Source organism: Pygocentrus nattereri, chromosome 12 (assembly GCF_015220715.1).
Source record: "Pygocentrus nattereri isolate fPygNat1 chromosome 12, fPygNat1.pri, whole genome shotgun sequence".
NCBI lineage: Eukaryota > Metazoa > Chordata > Actinopteri > Characiformes > Serrasalmidae > Pygocentrus > Pygocentrus nattereri.
This window is the reverse complement of record NC_051222.1, coordinates 31,385,197-31,409,318: the sequence shown is the minus strand read 5'-3', so window position 1 is coordinate 31,409,318 and position 24,122 is coordinate 31,385,197. Positions and strand designations below refer to the sequence as shown.

The following is a 24,122-nucleotide window of genomic DNA, read 5'->3' as shown; positions in this document are numbered from 1 at the left end:
AGCCGTTCCCCGGTGTGGACTCTCAGCTCTCAGCCGTTCCCCGGTGTGGACTCTCAGCCCTCAGCCGTTCCCCGGTGTGGACTCTCAGCCCTCAGCCGTTCCCCGGTGTGGACTCTCAGCCCTCAGCCGTTCCCCGGTGTGGGCTCTCAGCCCTCAGCCGTTCCCCGGTGTGGACTCTCAGCCCTCAGCCGTTCCCCGGTGTGGGCTCTCAGCCCTCAGCCGTTCCCCGGTGTGGGCTCTCAGCCCTCAGCCGTTCCCCGGTGTGGGCTCTCAGCTCTCAGCCGTTCCCCGGTGTGGGCTCTCAGCCCTCAGCCGTTCCCCGGTGTGGACTCTCAGCTCTCAGCCGTTCCCCGGTGTGGGCTCTCAGCCCTCAGCCGTTCCCCGGTGTGGGCTCTCAGCCCTCAGCCATTCCCCGGTGTGGGCTCTCAGCCGTTCCCCAGTGTGGGCTCTCAGCCCTCAGCCGTTCCCCGGTGTGGGATCTCAGCCCTCAGCCATTCCCCGGTGTGGGCTCTCAGCCGTTCCCCAGTGTGGGCTCTCAGCCCTCAGCCGTTCCCCGGTGTGGGCTCTCAGCCCTCAGCCATTCCCCGGTGTGGGCTCTCAGCCGTTCCCCAGTGTGGGCTCTCAGCTCTCAGCTGTTCCCCGGTGTGGGCTCTCAGCCGTTCCCCGATGTGGGCCCTCAGCCGTTCCCCGGTGTGGACTCTCAGCCCTCAGCCGTTCCCCGGTGTGGGCTCTCAGCCCTCAGCCGTTCCCCGATGTGGGTCCTCAGCCGTTCCCCGGTGTGGACTCTCAGCTCTCAGCCGTTCCCCGGTGTGGGCTCTCAGCCCTCAGCCGTTCCCCGGTGTGGGCTCTCAGCCCTCAGCCATTCCCCGGTGTGGGCTCTCAGCCGTTCCCCAGTGTGGGCTCTCAGCCCTCAGCCGTTCCCCGGTGTGGGCTCTCAGCCCTCAGCCATTCCCCGGTGTGGGCTCTCAGCCGTTCCCCGGTGTGGGCTCTCAGCCGTTCCCCAGTGTGGGCTCTCAGCCGTTCCCCGGTGTGGGCTCTCAGCCCTCAGCCGTTCCCCGGTGTGGGCTCTCAGCCCTCAGCCATTCCCCGGTGTGGGCTCTCAGCCGTTCCCCGGTGTGGACTCTCAGCCCTCAGCCGTTCCCCGGTGTGGGCTCTCAGCCCTCAGCCGTTCCCCGATGTGGGTCCTCAGCCGTTCCCCGGTGTGGACTCTCAGCTCTCAGCCGTTCCCCGGTGTGGGCTCTCAGCCCTCAGCCGTTCCCCGGTGTGGGCTCTCAGCCCTCAGCCATTCCCCGGTGTGGGCTCTCAGCCGTTCCCCAGTGTGGGCTCTCAGCCCTCAGCCGTTCCCCGGTGTGGGCTCTCAGCCCTCAGCCATTCCCCGGTGTGGGCTCTCAGCCGTTCCCCGGTGTGGGCTCTCAGCCGTTCCCCGGTGTGGGCTCTCAGCCGTTCCCCAGTGTGGGCTCTCAGCCGTTCCCCGGTGTGGGCTCTCAGCCCTCAGCCGTTCCCCGGTGTGGGCTCTCAGCCCTCAGCCATTCCCCGGTGTGGGCTCTCAGCCGTTCCCTGGTGTGGGCTCTCAGCCGTTCCCCAGTGTGGGCTCTCAGCCCTCAGCCGTTCCCCGGTGTGGGCTCTCAGCCGTTCCCCGGTGTGGGCTCTCAGCCGTTCCCCAGTGTGGGCTCTCAGCCCTCAGCCGTTCCCCGGTGTGGGCTCTCAGCCGTTCCCCAGTGTGGGCTCTCAGCCCTCAGCCATTCCCCGGTGTGGGCTCTCAGCCGTTCCCTGGTGAGGTCACGCGTCGCTTTTCCACAACAAGCATGGCTCCCCGACCCGGCCCCTCAGCCCTCAGCCATTCCCCGGTGTGGGCTCTCAGCCGTTCCCCGGTGTGGGCTCTCAGCCGTTCCCCGGTGTGGGCTCTCAGCCGTTCCCCAGTGTGGGCTCTCAGCCGTTCCCCGGTGTGGGCTCTCAGCCCTCAGCCGTTCCCCGGTGTGGGCTCTCAGCCCTCAGCCATTCCCCGGTGTGGGCTCTCAGCCGTTCCCTGGTGTGGGCTCTCAGCCGTTCCCCAGTGTGGGCTCTCAGCCCTCAGCCGTTCCCCGGTGTGGGCTCTCAGCCGTTCCCCGGTGTGGGCTCTCAGCCGTTCCCCAGTGTGGGCTCTCAGCCCTCAGCCGTTCCCCGGTGTGGGCTCTCAGCCGTTCCCCAGTGTGGGCTCTCAGCCCTCAGCCATTCCCCGGTGTGGGCTCTCAGCCGTTCCCTGGTGAGGTCACGCGTCGCTTTTCCACAACAAGCATGGCTCCCCGACCCGGCCCCTCTGCTTCCGCGTCATCGACCAATCACAGAGTCGTGCTGCGGTTAGTAGCAGCCAATCCGCGCTCGCTCTCCTCTTCTGGGAAACATGTCGCCCATGAAGCTGTGTGTTCCAGGTAAGCGAGCGACTCCAACACGTTTTATAAACTTTCTCCCCAGTAAGTCCGTCGATCAGCGCCTCGGATCAGAGGGTTTGTTAGCTGATATGCCGTCTGTGAGGCTGTTCGCGTGTTCTGCTGCTTTTTTTGAACGCGAAGACGGAGTGAAAGCGTGCGCGTGCTTTGCTTACGAAGCCTGTTTTTCGAACTTTCCGGTCCACCTTAAGTGGTGCAGCAGATCCTAGTGGCGCGTGTGGCGGCACCAGCATGGAGCTGCTGCACGATTTAAGGTGGAACGGGGAATTCGAAGGAAGCCTGTGTAAGAAGAGTGGCTGTGCAGTTTTCCTTAGAGAGCCAAACGTTTTGATGACTAACCGTAACAGATAATAATGATAATAATAATAATAATAATAATAATAATGATACTGCTCGCTGAGTGTCTGGGGGTGCTTGTTGTTGACTGATTTTTACCTGCTAACTCGTTTGGTGAGCCCTGCCCTCCCACCGCCTCAGGCCAGCATCTGCCTCACATTCCACTTTGACTTTTCAGCTTCGGTCCTCCTCGTGCCTCCGACTTTAAAGATCTGCTGGACGGGCCTTAACATGAGCAGAAGCTTCACGCAGCACCTGTTCAGTGTTCATGATGTTCATGATGACAGAACTGCCCACAGAAAGTGAATGTGCTCCTCAGGGACATTCCCAGATTAGCACCTCTATGAAAAATTCCTAGAAGAATCTGACAGGAAGCTGTAGGGCTGTAACCGTACTCACGTTTTCATAGTTCTGTCCGAGTTCTGATACTGAGGTGAACGTTTGATTAGATTTATTAGATCTTCTGGGATGAATCCTTCAAAAGCTTCCAGTGCAGCATGTCGCTGCTGTCAGAACAAAACCTGGCGACTTTACAGGAGAAGGAAAAAACCTACTTTACTCTTAATGTAAGTCAAAGGAACCAGAATTCTTTCCAGGTCCTTTTGGGCCGTTTCTTTTAGCCCGTTCTTCATGAAATTTACGTACGGTGTAAAGAGCAACAGGCCTTTTCAAATTATGACATGAACTAAACGACAAAACCTCGTATCTTCATTTTTCTTCTGACAGCAGCGACATGCTGCGCTCTTGAAAAAGATGGTTCTTCAAGGGTTCTTTAGCACAGAAAATGGGTTTGTATAATCATGAACATTTAAAAGAGCCCTTTGCATGGTTAAAGGGTTCTATGTATTGTGAAAGGGTTCTTCAGATTTGTAGAGAATGTGTTGTAGATGATCCTATATAGCACCAAAAAGGGTTCCGCTGTTGTTACAGGATAGATAGATAGATAGATAGATAGATAGATAGATAGATAGACATATGGATAGATACATGGATAGATGGATATATAGATGGATAGAGTGATGGAGGGTGGAGCACCAGAACGTAATGGGGCATGACCCTGTTTAATTATGGCTGTGTGAGATGTTGGTGGCTGCTCCCGCAGGTGAAAGGCTGTGCAGTACGGAGGACTGCATTCCCGGAGCGGGAACGTATCTGCGGCACGGCTACATCTTCGCGTCGCTCGCAGGTTACGTGCTCAGGAGGAACGAAGGGGAGGAGGTGAGCAACCTGCGGGGACACACAGCGGTTGCGCAATCAGGAAAAATATATACAGAACAGGCCTTTGGAGTCTCAAGTTCGGTCACGCAGCAACATGCCTGTTTCCATTTCTGCCAGAGGCCCTGTGTGTTGTACTCGGTGTGGGTCCCATGTTTGAGGCTCCTGCGGTAAAAGAGAATTTAAGCTAACGACAGTCTGTTTGTCCTCGTGTTTGCAGCTTCCCGTGATTTCAGTCGTCAAAGAGACAGAAGCGCAGCTTCTGCCTGACGTCGGCGCCATCGTCACCTGCAAGGTGAGCACGAGACTTGCTGCTGTGTGAGAAGACAACCTGTCAAAATGTGGGTCACACTTTACTGTAGGGGTATATGACGCCTACATAAGCTTTTCTTGACCACTGACGTAACCCGACATAAACGTTTATAACGCTTATTCTAACAGGCCTCGTCTGTCATAAAGGCAACTTTAGCTAACTTTGGTCAAAATTGGTAAACGGAACCTTTTTATATATCTTTTATATAGTTTTTATAGCGGATGACGCTTGTCGGAATAAACTTTCATAAACATTTGTGTTGGGTTGTGTCAGCTGTCATGAAAAGCTCATGTAGGTGTCGTGTAGCCTTATGAATAGTTCACCTTATGGTGAAGTGTTCCTAAAAATGTGACCCAGTCAGAAACGTCAGGGCTGCGCAGTGTGGATACAGCACTGTATTGTGGTTGGTGTTGCTGATTGGGGTCGTGATGCCTGGCAGTATACAGAAAACGCACCGGGGAACGCTTGATGGGACATGGTTCCAAGCCTGGCCTGCATTATTGTAAACAAAATGATGATGTAATCATTTTTAGATCACATCGCCATGATTTAGCAAGTCATTATTATGATACACAATACATATCAATATATCTAGTTAATCTGAGGTTTGATCAGTTGGTATAGATACAACAATACTGTCTCAGAAAAGCTTGTTGTGACATTATGTGGCTGTTTATCACGATAACGACAAATATGGTCACATTGCCCACCCCTAGAATATACCAAACGCGCATTGGGGAGCATTTGATGGGACAAGGTTCCAAGCTTTCTCCTGCATTTGACCTTAATTTATCAAAAGCATTAAAAAGGTTTTGATTTCTTATTGTCGGTATAATAACATGTTTCATATATCGCTCGCTTGCATTTATTGATCTCTTATTTTGAACAAAATGTGGCAGAACTTTATGGGGGGTAAAGACGCTCTTCCGTTTCAATATAAGTCAGTGTGAAGATATTTTGTTCCGAGTGATTTCAGAACATTGATAATGGGCCATTCATCATGAGATTTCATGATGGAAAATGCTGCAGTGCACAGAGCCAGAGGTTCTGTCCTAAAGCCTTCTGGTGATGTGTGTCGGGAGAGGGAGGGATTAACAACAGGTTTTGAGAGCTGAGAATGAAGGTGGAATAAAGACGCATGGCTAACGTTCCTGCTAGGAAGTCGGGCTGACCGATGAGCACTTTGAACCTAATTGAATAAGTTTTCCAATAGCAGAAGCTGCAGTTTTCATTATAGAATAGATATTTGACCTAGCGTCACAAAGCTTCTGACCAGCTCGCAGATGAGAAAAATAAAAACTGAAGAAACGGAGATACAAGCTAGAAGCTGAGTTGGTACAGCAGCTTTGCTGTCTACATGCCTCACTTCAGTTTGGCCTCTTGTTTTGCTGAAAGAGTTAAAATATTGGATCCAGTTTTTGCCCAATAAAGAAAGAAAGGCTGTTTTTGTTTGACGACTGAGGTAAGAGATGCTCGCTTGGTTGCATATATTAGCCTATATATCAGTGGCTTGGCTATCAGGATTGTTTGGCACTACAAGGATGCCAATGGTTATGTTTGCGTAACGTAACATTAACTCAGTTTCTTTCAATACATTGATCACAATAATCAGTTCTTTGCATTAACCTTCCCAGGTGACGAGCATTAATCCACGTTTCGCTAAAGTGCACATCCTCTACGTGGGCTCCACGCCTCTTAAAGACAGGTTCAGAGGCACGATCAGGTATGTATGCACATGCAAACAGTGCCCAGGGCGTTTAAACCTCTACAGTACACCACACGTTGTACTACACGATGTGCTATGCAAAGCGTCTAGCTTGTGATGTATGGGAGGATGGGTGGAGCTGAATGCTGCAGGAGAAAGTTCAGCTGTCAGTTATATAAAGCGTCTACCAAGCCTCGTGTCGGGATTGGACCAGTTTTCAGTCAAGTCAGAAAGAACTTCCGTAAGCATACAAGCGCAAATTCCAAAGCAGTAAGTACATAACAGTGCAATTAATACAGTGCAGTACTATACACTAATTATAATGCAGTAAGTACATAACAGTGCAATTAAACAATCAGTACAATACACTAAACTGTACACTACAGTAAGCAGGTGGCAGTATAATAAAACAACACTGCAGTACAATCCGGATAGATATTCATACTTTTTAAGAGGCAGTTTGTGTGTTTATTGACACAACGTTTTTCCTGTGCACCTACAACAACAAGAACTCGTGCAAGTAAGATCCACTGACACTAGGGTTCAGGTTCATTTCCCACCCGTGTTCAACTTTGGGCTCAAGTTATCGTTTAACTGAGAAATCCTGTTTTGTGAAATACCACCTCTCCCTCTTTTAAGGGCTAAACAAACATGCAAAACAAGGCCCAACAATACATAAATCCATAAGACGAGAAACAACAGATACAAAGGCTCAGAACAGGTGTGAAGTAAAAGCACAGTCAGGTGAAAACGCAGACATGGCTCGCACACTGAAATGGTCAAGTTGTTCTTGTTTGTTTGCTCAAGCTACCCAGGAGGCTTAGGTGTGTTTAATACAACAGCTTGTGTAGTTCAGATTTGGTGTTCAGTTCTGTAGGAACAGCATCTAAGGTATTCCAGAGCAACCACAAATATTCGGCAGGTCTTACCAGGATGCTGGAAAGACTTTCACTTTTTCACGTTTTCACTCTGCATTTGCTTAAACAGGAAAGAAGACGTGAGAGCGACAGAGAAAGACAAGGTGAGGCCGGGAGAAGTACCAAACGCTGAAAGTGCTAGAAAAATGCTGCTAAGGGCATTTGATAATTGTTTTTTTTTACAGACTCGTTTCCAAAAAAGCTGGGATGCTATGCAGAATGTAAATACAAATAGAATGCAATGACGTGCAAATCATGTTAAAACATATTTTAAAGGAAATACCACGAAGACAACATGTTAAATGTTGAAACTGAAAATTTGAACACTTGCCTCTTTGAATTTGATGCCAGCAACATGTTTCAGAAAAGTTGGCCGGGGGCCTGTTTACCGCTGTGCTTCGTCACCTCTTCTTTCAACAGCACTCTGTAAGAGTTTGGGAACTGAGGAGACACTGATGCAGTTTTAATAGTGAAATGTTTTCCTGTTCTTGACTGATAGAGAATTTCAGCTGCTCTTTTGTCAATTTTTTCATTTCGTAATCGTTATCAGTGGTGAGAGGTCTGGACTGCAGGCAGGTCAGGTTAGCACCTCTTTTAATTTGGAGCAATGCTGTTTTAATACATGCAGGATGTGGTTTGACATTGTCTTGCTGAAATAATCAAGGCCTTCCCTGAAAAAGACGTCGTCTAGATGGCAGCGTCTGTTGCCAAAACATGTATATATCATTCAGCATTAATGGTGCCTTCACAGGTACATGTCACCCATATAATGTGCACTAATGCACCCCATATCATTATGAATACTGGCGTTTAAACTGTGAACTGACAACAAGCTGAGTCCGGAGGACACCGTGTCCATGATTTCCAAAAAGAACTTCAAATGTTGATTCATCAGACCACAGGACACTTTTCACTTCCCCTCAGTCCATTTTAAATGAGCTTGGGAGCTTGGGAGCTTGGGCCCAGAGAAGGTGGCAGCATCTCTGGATCCTGTTTATACATGATTTCTTCTTTGTGTTTTTAAGTTTTAATTTGCATTTGTGGATTCAGGCAGTGTTTTTCAGAAGTGTTTCTGAGCCCATGCAGTGATTTCCACTACAGAATCATGTCTGTTTTTAATGCAGCGCTGCCTGAGGGCCCAAAGATCTCAGCCAGCAAATACTGGTTTTTGGCCTCGTCCCTTACATGCAGAGATTTCTCCAGATTCTCTGAACCTTTTAATGATATTATGTACTGTAGATGCTTTAAAACGAAAGTTCTTTGTACTGTTTGTCCATACAGTGTTTCACGCCTAGTGAACGCCTCCTCATCTTCACTTCTGAAAGCTTCTCTGAGATCCTCTTTTATACCCAGTCATGTTACTGGCCTGTTGCCAATTAACCACAAGGTGTTTTTGTTTTGTTTGTTTTTTTTTGTTTTAAAGCATTACACCACTTTATCAGCCATTTGTTGCCCCCATCTCAACTTTTTTGGAATGTGTTGTTGGCATCAAAATCAAAATTGGTCAGTTTCAAGATTTAATTTAGTCTTTGTGCCATTTTCAATAAAATATAGGGTTTAATGATTTGCACCTCATTGCATTGTTTTTATTTACATTTTGCGCAGCGTCCCAGTTTTTTTGGAATGGGGTTGTATTTTGCATCATTCGAGGTTGCCAGTGGCTCAAAATATCATGAAGAAAACAAACAAGTAGAAATGATCCAAATTGACTACAATTTCTTCACATTACCTTCCACTGAAAGTTAAAATCGCTCTTTTCTTCTTCTGTGAAGTTACTTTTTTGGAGTTTTGAGGTTTTTTTTTTCCCAGTTTCACTTACATGCTGCATTAGTAGTGAGTATTAATGGTATTAACTACATGACAGATGTTTAGCTATACTAGTACACTGACAGGTGGTTTATGCTAACATTGCTAAAGCAGGATCGCTACTTGGCATTTGTAGATAAAATGCTGCTTTGGGTGTAATTTTTAAATAAATATTTGAATAATAATTACATTGAAATGGCTTATAACTAAATACTGTTGTATGCAAATGTTTGTGCACCCTTGGTGAAATTCCATGTGAAAATAGGGTACAGGGGAACTCCACCAATTTTTAAAAAAATTCTACAAAGTTAAAAGGTTGAAAGGGTTGAGATGCTAATAAAGTCATTCAGAGTAGTTTGGTGTTCTGGAGAAACTTGCAGAGCCAGAACTGTTCGCAGTGGTGGTGATGGGAACCAGACATCCACCTCTAAAAGCTCCTTACAGAAAGTTCCTACAGGAAATGGTCGCGAACACACTGCCTGATGTCTGAGACGCTGTTCTCTGACGGCTTTGAGAGAGTTTTGCAATGATGTACTTTCAAAACCTGTTCGTGGTGGAGAGATACCACTCTGAATGACTTGGTTTACATCCCAGCCACCCAGTCTGCACATTTTATTGCTGTTTATTTGCTGAATTTAACAGATTGAGGGGCACATTTGAATGTTTTATTTTATCCAATGTGTTAAACTCAGGAAATCAATAGAAATTGTGTGCTAAAATGAGCAGAGAAGTGCGTTTGAGTTGTTTACCACAGATGACCGGTTAACTTCTTTTCACTTAGAAAATCAATCAATCAATCAAGTAATTTGACCTTTGTGTGTTTTTTGGTCTCTGCAGGTGGAAACGTACAAAAGTTTCAGGCCGGGTGACATTGTCCTTGCCAAAGTGGTATCCTTTAATGTGTTTCACACACAACCTAATCTGGGTAGTTTGTGGGTGAGTGATGTGGCCGGAATATTATACAGCAATATTCTGACAAACAGACGGCGCCATTTAAATACAGCCATCAAAAACTGAGTTTTAATCAACGTTTAATGCCGTGTAACACTAAATCCCACGGAACACTAATTGTGTCTGTAATGAAACACGCCGTTGGTCAGAGTTGAAGTACTGATGTCCAGTGTGCTCAGAAGAGCACATCGAGGACCATGATGATGATATTTATCATATTCCTCGCTTCTAGAACAGCTGATGGATGTTAAAATAGTTGCTGTGAGTGGGGGCTTTAGTTCTCTCCTGAACTCCTGCACGGTGTGATTCTCACTGAAGTGATAGGACGCTTGCGGTTGACCCTTGACTCCAGCGGTCAGATCTCTTTGGGTGACGTGCAGTCGAACTATCTGCTGACCACGGCGGAGAACGAGTTGGGTGTGGTCGTGGCTCACAGTGAAGCAGGTGAGTGGACACGCCCATGCAGGTGGAGCAGGTGATGGTGCAGCCACCGGTCAGGCATGTGTGCCTGTGACAAACTGATCTGTGTCACAAAGCACGTTCAACTGAGACGGACCATCACGTAACCTAGAGCTTTAACCGCGCTTAAATGGGACGTCCACCAACTTTTCAGCATGTCTGTACATTTCAGTTATTCGGGCGTTTGCTCTGAAATGCTCTGTTCTTGAGAGACTTACCCAGTCGGACATCTGAAGACGTCTCTGGAAGCTCCCGCACTGAAATTTACCACATGAAATGTTTACAAATACGCGGCCAAATTTTATTTCATTTTTAAAACTGAGGAATCAAAACGAATGACATTTTTTGCAGGAAATGATGTAAAGCATTTTTATCTCCAAGTGATTTTGATGGAAACTGCTTGGTGGCAAAAATTGCCATTTTACACATTTTCATTTTATCACTTGCCATTTGTGTGTAAAGTGTATGAAGATGTAAGTCCATGGAGATTCACTCGAAAGAGGCCCCGAATATTCTGTAATAACTGTGTGCACCTCAGTATATGGAGCTTCGAACAAGCCGGGATGCCCCTGTGTCGGAGCGATGAGGTAAGCGCCGGACAGCCGGCACAACGTTTAACCTCCGTTTGCAACTTCCGGGTGCAGACCCCCCGTACCCCTTCGCTCAGTCACTCGACTTCTCATCAGGACGGGGGGTGTGCGGTATTGAGCGGTGCGTCTTCGTGGTGCGAACCTATTGGGTCACCAGTTCATTTGAGCGATGTCGGTGTGAATTTAGGAAGAAATAAGGTGGTGATGTACCCTCAGAGTGTTATTCAGAAGATGGTACGGAAACTGGAAACGGCGGGATCACTGATCCCGTCTCGTGGCGGAGGCCGTCAATTACGCATACGTCAAGCTGTGTACCGCTTTTTTTTTTGGTTTAGATTGCTTCATCCCAACGAGTTAGCACAGAATATTCAGGGCCTTTCGAGTGAATCTCCCTGTATTAAGGCAAGGAGACACATGAGCCAGTATAAGAGAAGAAAGGATGTCTGAGGAGCTCATGTTTCATTATGATGAGCTTGTTTGGCTGATGTTCTTTGCTCTCCATCCTCAGGAGCGCAGATGGTGCCCATCAGCTGGTGCGAGATGCAGTGTCCCCGCACTCACAACAAAGAGTTCCGCAAGGTGGCGCGGGTACAGCCGGAATACCTGCAGGCCTGAACCGGACGTCCTGTACCTTTCCATCCTTTCCCCCCCCGGAACACACAGCTTCACACGCAAACGCAGGCCATGTGGACGTGCTCCACAGTGAGACCAGAACTCTCGCCGAGTTCTAGTGCAGAAATTCAGATTTGGACTGTAACGTTTTGTCATTGGCATCAAAGCCTTTTTTGTGCTCTGGTTAAATGTGAACCAACCGTTCTAGAACTCCATAGGACACGAGGGGAGGCAGCACTCTAGAACCCCTGGGATTCTGATTCCTGGGGCTGCATTCCAGAACCCCAGGGATTCTAGAGTGTCCTTCTAGAGATTGAAACTGGAGAGTAAGTGGGCTTTACTGCATCACTGCGATGACCATCATCTGCAAGTCAAGGACAGCTAGCTTTCCATAACGGGATTTTGAAGTATTGGTCGTTTTTTTTGGCTGCACTGTATTCAAGCCTCTGAAAAACACATGAACCGCTTACAAAGTGATCAGAGATGCTTCCCGTCTCTTTTATTCTCAGACATGTTTTTGGTCCTGCTTTGTAAACTTTTCACCCTTTCTCCTCATTTCATTCCTGTACATACTCTGTATTTACAAGAGCCACAATAAAGTGTTTATTCTGAATAAAGCTGGTTTCACTTCGTGTTTCAATATATACAGTTTCACAGTGATTGATCGTTTATTTAAAAAAAGCAGTTTAAAAACAAAAAAAAAAAACTCAAGTCATCTGCTTCATCACTCAGCAGCACCTGCGTTAGTGGCAACACATGTAAATGAATTATTTTACACCAATGCATGACGTTGTGCGTCAATCTACAGTCGGGTTTTTGAAAATTCAGAGCCCTGAGGTGCAGATAAAGATTACAAAGTTGATCCTTTTTTGTCCTTTTTCTACTGAATGTCTATAGATCCTCTGATCTTGAGGTCATTTACCAGCCATGCTACAAGCAATTTAACGTTAATGCACACTGAAGTAACATCACACTGAAACGTGACCGTTTACTCCAACACTATTATACAGCAACACCAGCTACTCCAACTGAGGTCTAAAGAGCTACCAGAGCTTCTAAATAACCACACTTGGCAAAGCTTGCTGGTTTATGCGCTTTGGTAGGCTTAGACGTTAATTCAGCGCACAGCAGTGCTGGCTCGTAATATTCCCATTTCAATTCATTAAATGCCTCGTTAACTGGTGGAAACTTCGGGCCTCGTTCACCAGCCGCTCTTAAGAACTTTAGTCTTAAAACCCACTTGTGTCGGTTGTTACGAAGCTCTGGCTATTCGCCAATGTCGTCTTATCTGCGATTTGTTCTTTGGTAAGAACTGAATCAATACATTCAAGGTGAGAACAGTTATGCAGTTTAAGAACATGTCATGAATCTGCTGTAAGCTTTTTCTTAGGACCTATCTCAAGAAACAAATTAAGGAAAAAACTTGGGAAGAATGAGAAGTTTGGAACCACAGGTGTGTGAGAAAACCGTCTTTAGACCTGGAGTTCCTAATATGGCCATGACACCGACTACAGAATGAGGACACAGCTTTAGGGGTCTGTTTTGTGAAGATAAATAACACTTGATTGGATGAATCTGGCTTAAAACGGATGAGGCAGGGGCTCAGAATCAAGCGACTGAGACCAACATGCCTAACATAAAAGCAGTTTCGGTCCAGATACAGGGCCTAAAAACAGGTGAACAACGAGACTATGTCCGTATTTAACATGACTGGCACTGGCTGGATAAAATTACAGAAACAATATTTCCAGAGTGAAATCTTTAAAAAAAAAAAAGGGAATATAAATATTTACTCGCTGGAGCCGATTCCCTACATAGGTTCTCAACTGAACTTGCTATTCAGTCTCTTTACGGTAGGACAGCCTTGCAGCACAGATCTCCCAGGCCCATCCTTTGCCACCTCAGTCATCAAATCTCACCGAGTGTCGAGTGTTGATGTCAATGGTAAACTTTTTCTTGGACGGTGCTGTAAAGCCCAGCCCCGCCCCTTTGTTCTGCAAGTCCATTCTGCGGTTCTGGGCACGTTCAAACTCTCCTAGAAGATCTTGCTGTAAAGTCCTCTGGCCCTCCTTTCCCAGAGCCATGTTCGTATTCAACTGACCACTGTTCAGTGTGATTTGCGGACTGCCCTTCTTGAAGCCGCCCATCAGGCGAAGGAACTTCATCTGTTTGTCCGAGCTGTCAAAGTGGGCAGTGTCCCACTGGCCAAACCTCTGGAAGGAAACAAAAGTCAAATGTCACAAAGTACAAAATGAAACATTATAAAATTTTATTTTATTGTAATGTGCAGTATCCATAATTAGGGGTGTGTGTGTGTGTGTGTGTGTGTATATTATGTGTGTTTCTTTATACTGAATTTGAAAATCATATTAAACACTGGCTCTTATTCAACAAAGTGGCCTAAAACTGCCAGATATGTCCTTTAATGACTCAAGAACTACTGTGAATCTAATTCATGAAGCTTTTTGTACGACATGGAAACAAGCGGAGATTTGCGTGCCAATGAATTGGCGTCAGTGCGTGAAATCAAGCACCAGCCTAGCAGCACCTCATTTACATATCATTTACATATTTGAGGTTAAGCAGCGTGCCTGAAATAATTTATTTTGCAATTTGCCAAAATAGTGGACGGACACTTGGCTACTTTCAGCATTTCTTCGAATATGATTGCATATATATTGGGTGCAGCATTTAAAAATCAGTGTTTTTATAGAGTTTCGCTATTTGAGGAGAATAAATTTTTAACCAATATAATGAGAACAAGACCCACACACTAATATGTATCATCTCCCCTATAGAGAATACACGCCTGCACATTTAATGCAGTGAGTGTTCATTTACTGAAATTAAACACTGGGAAATACATACATCAAATGTGGTCTGTGCAAAAGTTACACCACATTAATTTGTCTCTCTCCCCCTCAATACGTTGAACTCTGCAAATAAATAGAAATTGTGCAATAAAATTAGCAGAAAAGGGCCACGTTTAACTGTGCGCTCTCTCAGAAAATCAATAAAACATGGAATGTGAATGGAGGAGTTCAAACCTTTACATACGACTATATATGAAGGAGATGTTCGTGTGGATACTGACCGACTTGGGTTTAGATTCCTCATCGATGTCTCTTTGCAAAGCTAACCTCCGTGCCTGGAAATGCAACAGTACATTGGATTACATGCGTATATGAAAGGGACGGTAGGGTCGGGTCTGTGTGTGCTGGTGTTTACCTGGTCGATGGAGATCTCGTCTTGATTTCCTGTCTTGGCAGACAGGAACACAACATCATGGGGCTGCAGAGACACAAGAGCACCATTAAACCTGGTACAGATCACTGCACATAGTAAATTCAATTCTAAATATATTTATACTGCATAGAGATGCTATTTAAAACCACCTAAAGAGATGCTATCTGGTCCATATTATGATCATTAACGTGGGTTAATATCTTCATTATACTTACAAATACAATACAGTGTGCACTGCCAAAGGGTTTGGCGTTATTATAAAATGTATTCACACAAATCAACAGGTTTTTAATAAATTATAAGCTAAAAAATAAAAACTATACAGCTGTAAGCAAATGTCTGAGCGCCTTTGGTCTAATTAAACGTTCTAACGTGAAAATAAGTTGGAAAAATAAAACCTACAATGTGGCCTGTGTGAAAGTTATGGTACATTTTATATTGTATCAATTAAAGTTAAGTTACTCTTATTAGTCCCACAACAGGGAAATTTCACCTCCGTATTTTAACCCATCCGTGCAGTGAAACACCACATACACACTAGTGAACACACACACACTAGGGGGCAGTGAGCACGCTTGCCCAGAGCGGTGGGCAGCCCTATCTGCAGCCCCTGGGGAGCAGTTGGGTGTTAGGTGTCTTGCTCAAGGGCACAGTCACGTAATTTCAGCGCAGGGGATCAAACCAGCGACCTTCTGGTCACAAGGCTGGTTCCCTAACCTCCAGCCCACGACTGTCCCACTCAAAAAAAAAAATCATTATTATTATTATTATATATTTATTTAATATGCAGAAAAGGTCATTTAAGTGTGTTCTCTGTAGAGAATTTTTCACTTTGACCAGGGGTCTCCAAACTTGCATACAGCTTTACTGTAAATTAGTTAATACAGAAGCCTTTTGCAATAAACTGCTCTAAATGCTTTCAAACGTCATGTAAATGCTTTAAAGACTATACTACATACTTACTAAAATACTATTATTAAGTAACTTGGTTATTAGTTAGCAACATTTACCTGTGTAATGTCATTTACTTTGAAAGAAACCGCGCATGTTAATATAAACAGGATGAAAAAAATGCTTATTCTTGGTGTTTAAAACATTTTGAAAAGCTATACATCTCCAAACGAGCAACAATCAGGTTAATGAAGGAACAAAAAAAAAATCAATGTAGTAAAGAGTCAATCTAATACAGAATCTGTGTGTGTATAATAATAATAATAAATAAATACATAAAAAAAAAAAATATATATATAAATATATATATATATATAAATAAAATAAAGAATCAATGTAATGTTGAATCATTTGTAATGAATCTAATAAATCAGTGCATTAAAGAAACATTTAGTAAGAATCAGTATGATGAATAGCGTTTTTAATAAAGAATCATGTGTAATGAATCATATGTAATAAAGAATCATGTTTAATGAATCATGTGTAATAAAGAATCATGTGTAATGAATCATGTGTAATAAAGAATCATGTGTAATGAATCATGTGTAATAAAGAATCATGTGTAATGAATCATATGTAATAAAGAATCATGTGTAATGAATCATATGTAATAAAGAATCATGTGTAAATAAAGAGTCAGGTATAACGATGAATCGTGTAATAAAGAATCAGATCTAAGGAAGTATCAGGCATAATGAAGGCTTGGCGTAATCATGGGTGTCTGGTCTGTGTCTGGTCTGTGTCTGGTCTGTGTCTGGTCTGTGTCTGGTCTGTGTCTGTCACTCACTCGTTTATGTACGATTTCCTCCGCTTCTCTCTCAACCTTCACTCTGATGGCCTTTATCATTAACGCGCTGTCACCAGCTCCCTTCGTCTCCTCCGTCTCCCTCTTTTGCTTTTCCTTTTTTTTCCTTCCGTTCTGAGAGACATTTCCACCGCCGTCTCCCTCTCTCTCCGGCTGATCTTTTTCCTCAGCGCTTTCCGTCATTGCCATCTTCTTCGGTTTCTTTCTCGGCCGATCTTCCACGAGTCTGTTTACGATCTCTTCTGCAGCAGGAGAGCAGGTGCTTTTTTTCCTTTTTTTCATCTCTTTACTTTTCTTCCCCTCCGCTTTTCCAGGAGACGATAAACCGTGTTCTTCTTCCACGCTGGACGGTTTCTTTTTTATCTTCTTCCTCTCCTTCGGTTGTTCTCTTTCAGGCGCCTCGGCCTCCTCTTGTTTCACGCTCGCTTCCGTCTTCTTTTTCCTTTTCTTTTTCATCTTTCCTGCTTCTGTTTCTCCGCCCACCTCCTTGCTGTCCAGAGCTTCATCTCCTGGCTCCGTCATCTTCCTCTTCCGTTTCCTCTTCTTGGTTTCCATCTTTCCGTCTGATCCGTCTGTGCAGTCTTCCTCTGATTTTCCTTTAGCTTTCCTCTTCTTTCGGACGTTTCCTGGTGCGACATCCGTTTCTCTGCTTTCTTCACTCGTCACTTTGTTTTCATTCTTCTTCTCCTTTACCTTCTTCTTTGGAGACTCCATTACATCCATCTCCGTCTTCATTACTGGTGCTTCTTTTTTCGGTCTCTTCTTCTTCTTCTTCACTTCTTCTTGCGATGGTTCTTCATCTGCCTCAACGACCATCTCCATGGCTTCCCCTTCTATCGTTGCCGTTTTCTCCAACTTCTTTTTCTTTTTTCTTTTTTCCTGTCCTCCCTTGTTCATGGTAGCCTCAATCCCTTCCTCATGGTCCTCTGCTATTATCGCCTTTTTCTTTTTTTTCTTTTTTTTTTCACCTCCGAGATCCCTCGTTTCCACATCTCTCGCCTGCTTCATCTTTTTCTCTTTGAGCTCCTTCTTTATCTTTTTCTTACCTTTCTTTTCTGGAACCCCCACATCCCTCGTTTCCACACATCCCTTGTTGATGTTTACCTCCACCTCCTCCTCTTTGACTTTTTGGGTCTTTTTCTTCTCCTTTTCAGGAACACCTACATCCTTCGTTTCCACACCTTCATGTGTCCGTTTCGTCCTTTGTTCCTTGAGCTCCTTCGTCATCTTTTTCTTCTTTTCAGGAACTCTGACACCCCTCGTTTGCACACCTCCTTCATGGTTCTGCTTTGTCCTTTTCTCTTTGAGCTCCTTCTTTACCTTCTTTTTCTTACCTTGCTTTTCTGGAACCCCCACATCCCTCTTTTCCACACCTTCCTTGTTGATGTTGACCTCCCTCCCTTCCTCTTTGACTTTTTGGGTCTTCTCTTCCTCCTCCTCCTTTTCAGGAACTCCTACATCCCTCATTTCCACACCTCCTTCACTCGTGTCCTCCACCCCTTGTTCTGTGAGCTCCTTCTTGATTTTTTTCTTCTCCGCCTTTTCAGGAACTCCTACATCCCTCATTTCCACACCTCCTTCACTCATCTCCTGCACCATTTCTTTTTTTACCTCCTGCTTTTCTGGAACCCCCACATCCCTCATTCCCAGGGGGGTGCCTGTCGTCTCCCAATCTTCTTTAACTTTTTCCACCTTTTTCTTATCTTCTGTGAAATGCCGACGTCTCTGGTTTCCATTCCAGCTTCCTTTTTTCCATTTTACGTTGTTCTGTTTGTTTTGCTTGTTAAAAGGCATTCCTTTAACTGTCTTCTGTGCAGGTGACCGAGCCTGACCTTTCTGTGCAGGTGACCGAGCCTGACCTTTCTGTGCAGGTGACCGAGCCTGACCTTTCTGTGCAGGTGACCGAGCCTGACCTTTCTGTGCAGGTGACCGAGCCTGACCTTTCTGTGCAGGTAACGGAGCCTGACCTTTCTGTGCAGGTGACCGAGCCTGACCTTTCTGTGCAGGTGACCGAGCCTGACCTTTCTGTGCAGGTGACCGAGCCTGACCTTTCTGTGCAGGTGACCGAGCCTGACCTTTCTGTGCAGGTGACCGAGCCTGACCTTTCTGTGCAGGTGACCGAGCCTGACCTTTCTGTGCAGGTGACCGAGCCTGACCTTTCTGTGCAGGTGACTGAGCCTGACCTTTCTGTGCAGGTGACTGAGCTTGATCTTTCTTTGCTTTTAACTTGCAGGCCTTTCTTTCCTCAGCCTTTTTCCCCCAAAAGTCCAACTTCTTCTTTTTACCACTGATCGTAACGCCTTTGCCGTCATTCGGTTTCATGCACAGTTTGTCCTCCCTGGATAAATTCTTGGCTGTTTGCAGGAGGTTGTTCAGCTTGGAGATGACGCTCTGCCAATGCTGCTCCTTCGTTCTCAGACTCTCATTAGTCTTCCGCTGCTTTGGTGCATTATTTCTCTTCTTCCTCTGCACCTTGGTAGTCGGGTTTGGCACCATCTGAAATACCAGCAACACAACATTAAATGAGGTTCTGTTTTACTGATATGCTGTATCTGAAACCATCAGGCTTCACTTACACATACACTACAGTTCAAACGTTTCACTGACACCGGTCAGCTAGAACATTCTGACCACCTCCTTGTTTCTACACTCATTGTCCATTTTATCAGCTCCACTTACTGTATAGCTGCACTTTGTAGTTCTACAGTTACAGACTGTAGTCCATCTGTTTCTCTGATACTGTTACCCCCTTTTACCCTGTTCTTCAGTGGTCAGGACCCCCATGGACCCTCATAGGAGGCTCACCACATTTGGGTGGTGGATCATTCTCAGCACTGCAGTAACACTGATGTAGTGGTGGTGTGTTAGTGTGTGTTGCACGGGTACGAGTGGATCAGACACAGCAGTGCTGCTGGAGTTTTTATATATTATTTTTTGAGATATTCTAAATGTCATACAATAATTCATTAATTTTGGGGAACAAGAAATACCTGGCAAACAGTTATTAAATGCTAAACATACAGCAATTTTTTTTAAAATACACAGTCGCCTTTGGTCAAGTTATCAATCCACAGGATTGGATGAAGTATGAAGAATTTTGCATTTTATTAAAACCATACTTGCAACTTTATTCTGGAAATTTTACTGCACCTACATTTCAGACATCAGCATCATTCTGGATGATTCTTTATAAAACTATCAGTAGTAGCAGCAGTATTTATTTATTATAACTTAATTCTGGATTTGAACACTTTTAGATTGATGATTTTTTTTAGCTATTTTAGAATTAATTAATTTTTTGGACATTAATGTTTCTGGATAGTAAATGATCTGAAAGCTGTGAAGTTACACAAGATGACCACTTACTTATACAACCCACACACCTACCAAAAAAGTTGGGACGCTGTGTAAAATGTAAATAAACGTAAATAAGAACAGAATACAATGGTTTGCGAATTTCATAGACCCAGATTTTATTTACAGTAGAACCTAGAACACATATCAGATGTTGGAAGTGAGACATTTTACTATTTCATGAAAAACATCAACTCGTTTAGAACTTCATGGCAGCAGCGCATCTCAAAAAAGTTGGGACGGGGGCAACAAGAGGCTGGGAAGGTAAGTGGTCCTGATAAAAAATAGCTGGAGGAGCAGTTTGCAACTAACTCACATGACTGGGAATAAAAAGAGCAAAGATGGGCAGAGGTTCACCAATCTGTGAAAAACGTCTAAAGATCGTGCCACAAAGTCAGAAAAATGTTCCTCACTATAAAATTGGGAATACTTTAAAATATCCCACCATCTACAGTAACTAATATCATCGAAAGATTCAGAGAATCTGGAGGAATCCCTGTACGCAGGGTACAAGGCCGACGGTCAGTATTGGATGCTCGTGACCTTTGGGCCCTCATGTGGCACCGCGTTAAAAACAGGCATGATTCTGCACTGGAAATCACTGCATGGGCTCAGGAACACTTCCAGAAATCACTGCATGGATTTGAAATTGAAATTCTTTATGAAAACCACGGACAACGTGTCCTGCGGACTCAAGAGGAGAGGGACCATCCCTTGTTATCAGTGCACAATTCAAAGCCTGCATCTCTGATGGTCTGGGTTTGCATCAGTACCTATGGCGTGGGCAGCTTACACGTCTGAAAAGGCTCGATCAATGCCGAACAGTATATAGAGGTTTTAGAACAGCATGTGCTTCCATCCAGACAGCGTCTCTTTCAGGGAAGTCCTTACATATTTCAGCAAGACAATAAACCACATACTGCATCCATCACGACAGCATGGCTTCACAGAAGAAGAGTCTGGGTGCTGATCTGACCTGCCTGCAGTCCAGACCTTTCACCATTAGAAAACATTTGGCACATCATGAGACAAAAATCCAGTAAAGAAGACCCAGGACTGTTGAGCAGCTAGAATCAGACAAGAATGGAACAACATTCCTCTCCCAAAACTCCAGGAACTGGTCTCCTCACTTCCCAGATGTAAAAGACAAAGGGATGCTACACAGCGGTAGACACGGCGCTGTCCCAACTTTTTTGACATGTGTTGCTGCCATCAAGTTCTAAATGAGTTAATATTTTTCATGAAACGGTAAAATGTCACTCTCCGCATCCGATTTGTGTTCTAGGTTCTACTGTGAATAAAATATACGTCTTTGAGATTCACAAATCATCGTATTCTGTTTTTATTTACATGTATTAACATTTTACACAGCGTCCCAACTTTTTAGGAATTTGTGTTGTACATGTATTTGCAATAAAATCGGCTTCATACTATTGGAAACAGTGATTCCAAACTTTTGAACAGCGATTCCAGATTTCTGATTGGCTGGGAAATGGTCAACCGTCAGTGCCGCTGTGTCGGAGAAGCGCTGGTTGCACACAACCTTCTGCATTCGACTGTGTCAGATTACTAGGACTGCACCGAGTTAGCTGATGACGTTCCGTCATTAAAGAACATGCATCGCTCATGTCGCAGCACTTGAGATGTACAATATATTGAAGCCCCTTTTAAAGAAGCTGCTTCCTACACATTCCTCACTGTTGTCCACACACCACCCACAACGGTCTTCTCCACACGTTTCCCAACACAGCACCACAATGGGCTCTAGGTCACGTACAGGGTCATGGACCATCATGTTTTCTTCTTTAAAGTGAAGAGACAGGCTGATAAACACATCAGAAACCGCTGTGAACCACACAGTGATGGACATACAGTGGGGTCCAAATCTCTGAGACCACTGGTGAACATATCTTGTTCTTATTTCATACAAAGTTTTTCATTACACATGATATCAGCAGAACAACCGGAGTGAAGAATCCAGAATAAAAAGCAGTTCGACCTCTTTGTACAAGGCTAGTGTCCCAATAATGCATTACAAGGCAACCTAGAAACAGTGAAGAATCTTCCACACGTATTATTTACTTATTTACATTTCTCTGTTTTACATTTGATAAAATTACGGAAAAAGTTTGTTTTCCAGTTTAAATGAAACAGAAGTAAGAGTTTCAATGTGACCTCAGACCTTTGGAGCCCACTTGCATGTCAGCAATTCTTTTAGGCTGCTAGTATGTTAGAGAGAGAGAGAGAGAGAGAGAGAGAGAGAGAGAGAGAGAGCTAAAAAGAGAGAAAACGGTGATAGACAACAAAGACAAAAAGAATGAGAGACACAGAGACAGAGCAAGAAAGACAGACAGAGCGAGAGAGACAGACAGAACGAAAGAGAGAGACAGAGCGAGACAGAAACAGAGAGAGAGAAACAGAGAGAGAGAGAGAGAGAGAGAACGACAGAAACAAGAGTAAAAAGTGAGAGAGACGTGTGGAACGAGACAGAGAAAGAGAAGAGAGGAGGGGAGAGAGAGAGAGAGAGAGGGGAGAGAGAGAGAGAGACAGAGAGAGAGAGAGAGAGAACGACAGAAACAAGAGTAAAAAGTGAGAGAGACGTGGGGAACGAGACAGAGAAAGAGAGGAGAGGAGAGGAGAGGCGAGGAGAGGAGAGAACGGGCAGACAACTCGACAGAAAGCGCGAGGGAGATAAAGAGCGAGAGAAGCGAGTGACAGGAAGAGGGAGAGATAAGGGGAGAGACAAACCGAAGCGGTGTTTGTGCCGAGCTTTCAGCCGTCCAGTAAACAATAAACACATTACACGGCGCGGAGACGCAGACACGCGGGCGCGCGGACACGCGGCGAAGTTATTCGTACTCACTGAAAACACGTGGAGCTAAACTCATCGGAGAAACGCGTTCGCCTGACCCGGAAGTTTAAGCCTGCGTCAGTAAGCTTCCTTAGTAACAGCCGCCCGCGTCCTTAGCAACAGCAAGGGCGAACTCCAGTCCGACCTCTTTAAACAAACATTTTGCTGAAAACGTGTCACTTTTGACGACAACATAAAAAACTCACTCAAAAACGAAACGTGTGTAATAAACCTTCGCTTGTTTATAGCAAAACGTCACCCCGCTGGAAAAGGGTCAGAGGCCGAATCTCAAATAGCTCCCTACCCCCTACGCAGTGCACTAGCTGGATCGTTAAATAACGCCTTCTGCACCCGAGGAGCGCGCTGTAGGTCGAATAGCGAGCCGTTTACATTCAGCCACAAGCCGCATGACTAACATTCTGCACTGTTTGGGTGCAGAAGCCCTATCTCCTTTATCGAAGCAGCGCACTATATAGGGAGTAGGGAGCCATTTGGGACCGAGCCCAGTGTTTCTCCACCGCTGTTCTGACGAGGTGTGCATGTTTTTAGGTAGCGCTCCAGGTAGGATGTTTTGATGGCCTAAATTACCCCAGAAAATGGTACCAGTGCTGAAATATATAGGTAGAATAATTTTATTTAATTTTTTATCATTTTAATTTCATTTAATTTTAGGCCCAAATCATCTTATCAGAAAACGTTGCGTTAAAATAATAATTAGAATATTCTGATGGCCCAAATCACCTTTCCAGTGTGCAACTAATGATATTAAGCCGAGTCCGGTACTGAAAAAAGGGAATAAACTACTGAATAAACATTAAAAACAAAATAAAACGCTGGAAGCATCGAGTTACTAGGCCGTAGTGATGATGTGCGCATGCTCAGTAGCACCACTCGACGCTGACGTTGGAGCATGGAGGCCTGAGCCGTTTAGTGTTTTGCCTGAAACCGCTGGGTTAAAACCAGCCTGCGCTCAGTCCGACGAGCCTAAATGTGGTTGTTTGGACTGTTTGTTTGTTTGTTTTTATTTAATTAAATTCAATAACTTCTTTCTTTCTGTCAGGGAAATCCCTTTCTATGCCTTTTTGCACCTTCTCTCCTCATTTTTAAGCTGGCTTGAAAAAGCCGGCTTACTGTCCTTTGTAATCTTCTTCTTATTATTACTATTATTATTTTTAATCCACCCTCAAAATTCAAACAGTTTCTCCTCTTACAATTAAGATGTCACAGAATTTAAGGTGGAACTTGAATAAACATAGCACTAAATTTAAGGTGACACAGAATTTAAGGTGGATCTTAATTTAAGCTGGCACTGAATTTCAGGTGGATCTGCAGTTAAGACAGCACAAAATTTAAGGTGGAGCTCAGTTTTTTACGGTAACAAATATTAACGTGGCACAGAATTGAAGGTGGAACTTCATTCAGTAGCACCTAGCAAGGGATTACCATCTACCAAGGATACTGCAGCTTCTGCTTAGCAACATTTTGGCAACATTTTAAAACCTGTCAACAGTCTACAACTTAATTCTTAACATAATTAACTGCCTTTTTTAAGCCAACTTAAAGTTCGTTCACAAACTTTCCCTTT

General features: G+C 44.8%; 2 protein-coding genes across 5 annotated transcripts; one reads left to right on the top strand and one right to left on the bottom strand.

The window, feature by feature from the left end:
- The first annotated feature begins 2,351 nt into the window (after positions 1-2,351).
- On the top strand, positions 2,352-11,947 carry exosc1 (exosome component 1). The gene is made up of 8 exons (XM_017712836.2): positions 2,352-2,408; positions 3,865-3,980; positions 4,198-4,272; positions 5,925-6,013; positions 6,983-7,016; positions 9,556-9,606; positions 10,029-10,113; positions 11,227-11,947. Exons 1-8 carry the CDS (start codon positions 2,381-2,383, stop codon positions 11,331-11,333), a joined length of 585 nt encoding a protein of 194 aa, XP_017568325.2. The 5' UTR covers positions 2,352-2,380; the 3' UTR covers positions 11,334-11,947.
- On the bottom strand, positions 11,808-22,609 carry knop1 (lysine-rich nucleolar protein 1). 4 transcript variants are annotated; one of them, XM_037543186.1, is made up of 6 exons: positions 22,435-22,569; positions 16,315-18,828; positions 14,559-14,621; positions 14,388-14,478; positions 14,199-14,266; positions 13,404-13,543 (listed from the first exon to the last, which is right to left on the bottom strand). In XM_037543186.1, the coding sequence occupies exons 2-5, from the start codon at positions 18,826-18,828 to the stop codon at positions 14,232-14,234; spliced, it is 2,703 nt and encodes a 900-aa protein (XP_037399083.1). In that variant the 5' UTR covers positions 22,435-22,569; the 3' UTR covers positions 13,404-13,543; positions 14,199-14,231. The 4 variants fall into 4 exon arrangements, with proteins under 4 accessions (XP_037399082.1, XP_017568323.2, XP_037399083.1 ...); XM_037543185.1 differs by lacking the exon at positions 14,199-14,266 and having other exon boundaries at positions 11,808-13,543; positions 14,425-14,478; positions 22,550-22,609; XM_017712834.2 differs by lacking the exon at positions 14,199-14,266 and having other exon boundaries at positions 11,808-13,543; positions 14,425-14,478.
- Positions 22,610-24,122: the final 1,513 nt, after the last annotated feature.

What these genes read in the sequence shown, in the direction of transcription:
- exosc1 (XM_017712836.2), top strand. Translation starts at nt 2,381, where the DNA reads ATGTCGCCCATGAAGCTGTGTGTTCCAG. An exon ending in GGAGGAACGAAGGGGAGGAG is followed by an intron (nt 3,981 to 4,197) that starts GTGAGCAACCTG and finishes TCGTGTTTGCAG; the next exon opens with CTTCCCGTGATTTCAGTCGT. An exon ending in GAGCGACAGAGAAAGACAAG is followed by an intron (nt 7,017 to 9,555) that starts GTGAGGCCGGGA and finishes TGGTCTCTGCAG; the next exon opens with GTGGAAACGTACAAAAGTTT.
- knop1 (XM_037543185.1), bottom strand. Translation starts at nt 18,828, where the DNA reads ATGGTGCCAAACCCGACTACCAAGGTGCAGAGGAAGAAGAGAAATAAT. An exon ending in AGGAAATCGTACATAAACGA is followed by an intron (nt 14,622 to 16,314) that starts GTGAGTGACAGA and finishes GTGTCTCTGCAG; the next exon opens with CCCCATGATGTTGTGTTCCT. An exon ending in AGGAATCTAAACCCAAGTCG is followed by an intron (nt 13,544 to 14,424) that starts GTCAGTATCCAC and finishes GTTTCCTTCCAG; the next exon opens with AGGTTTGGCCAGTGGGACAC.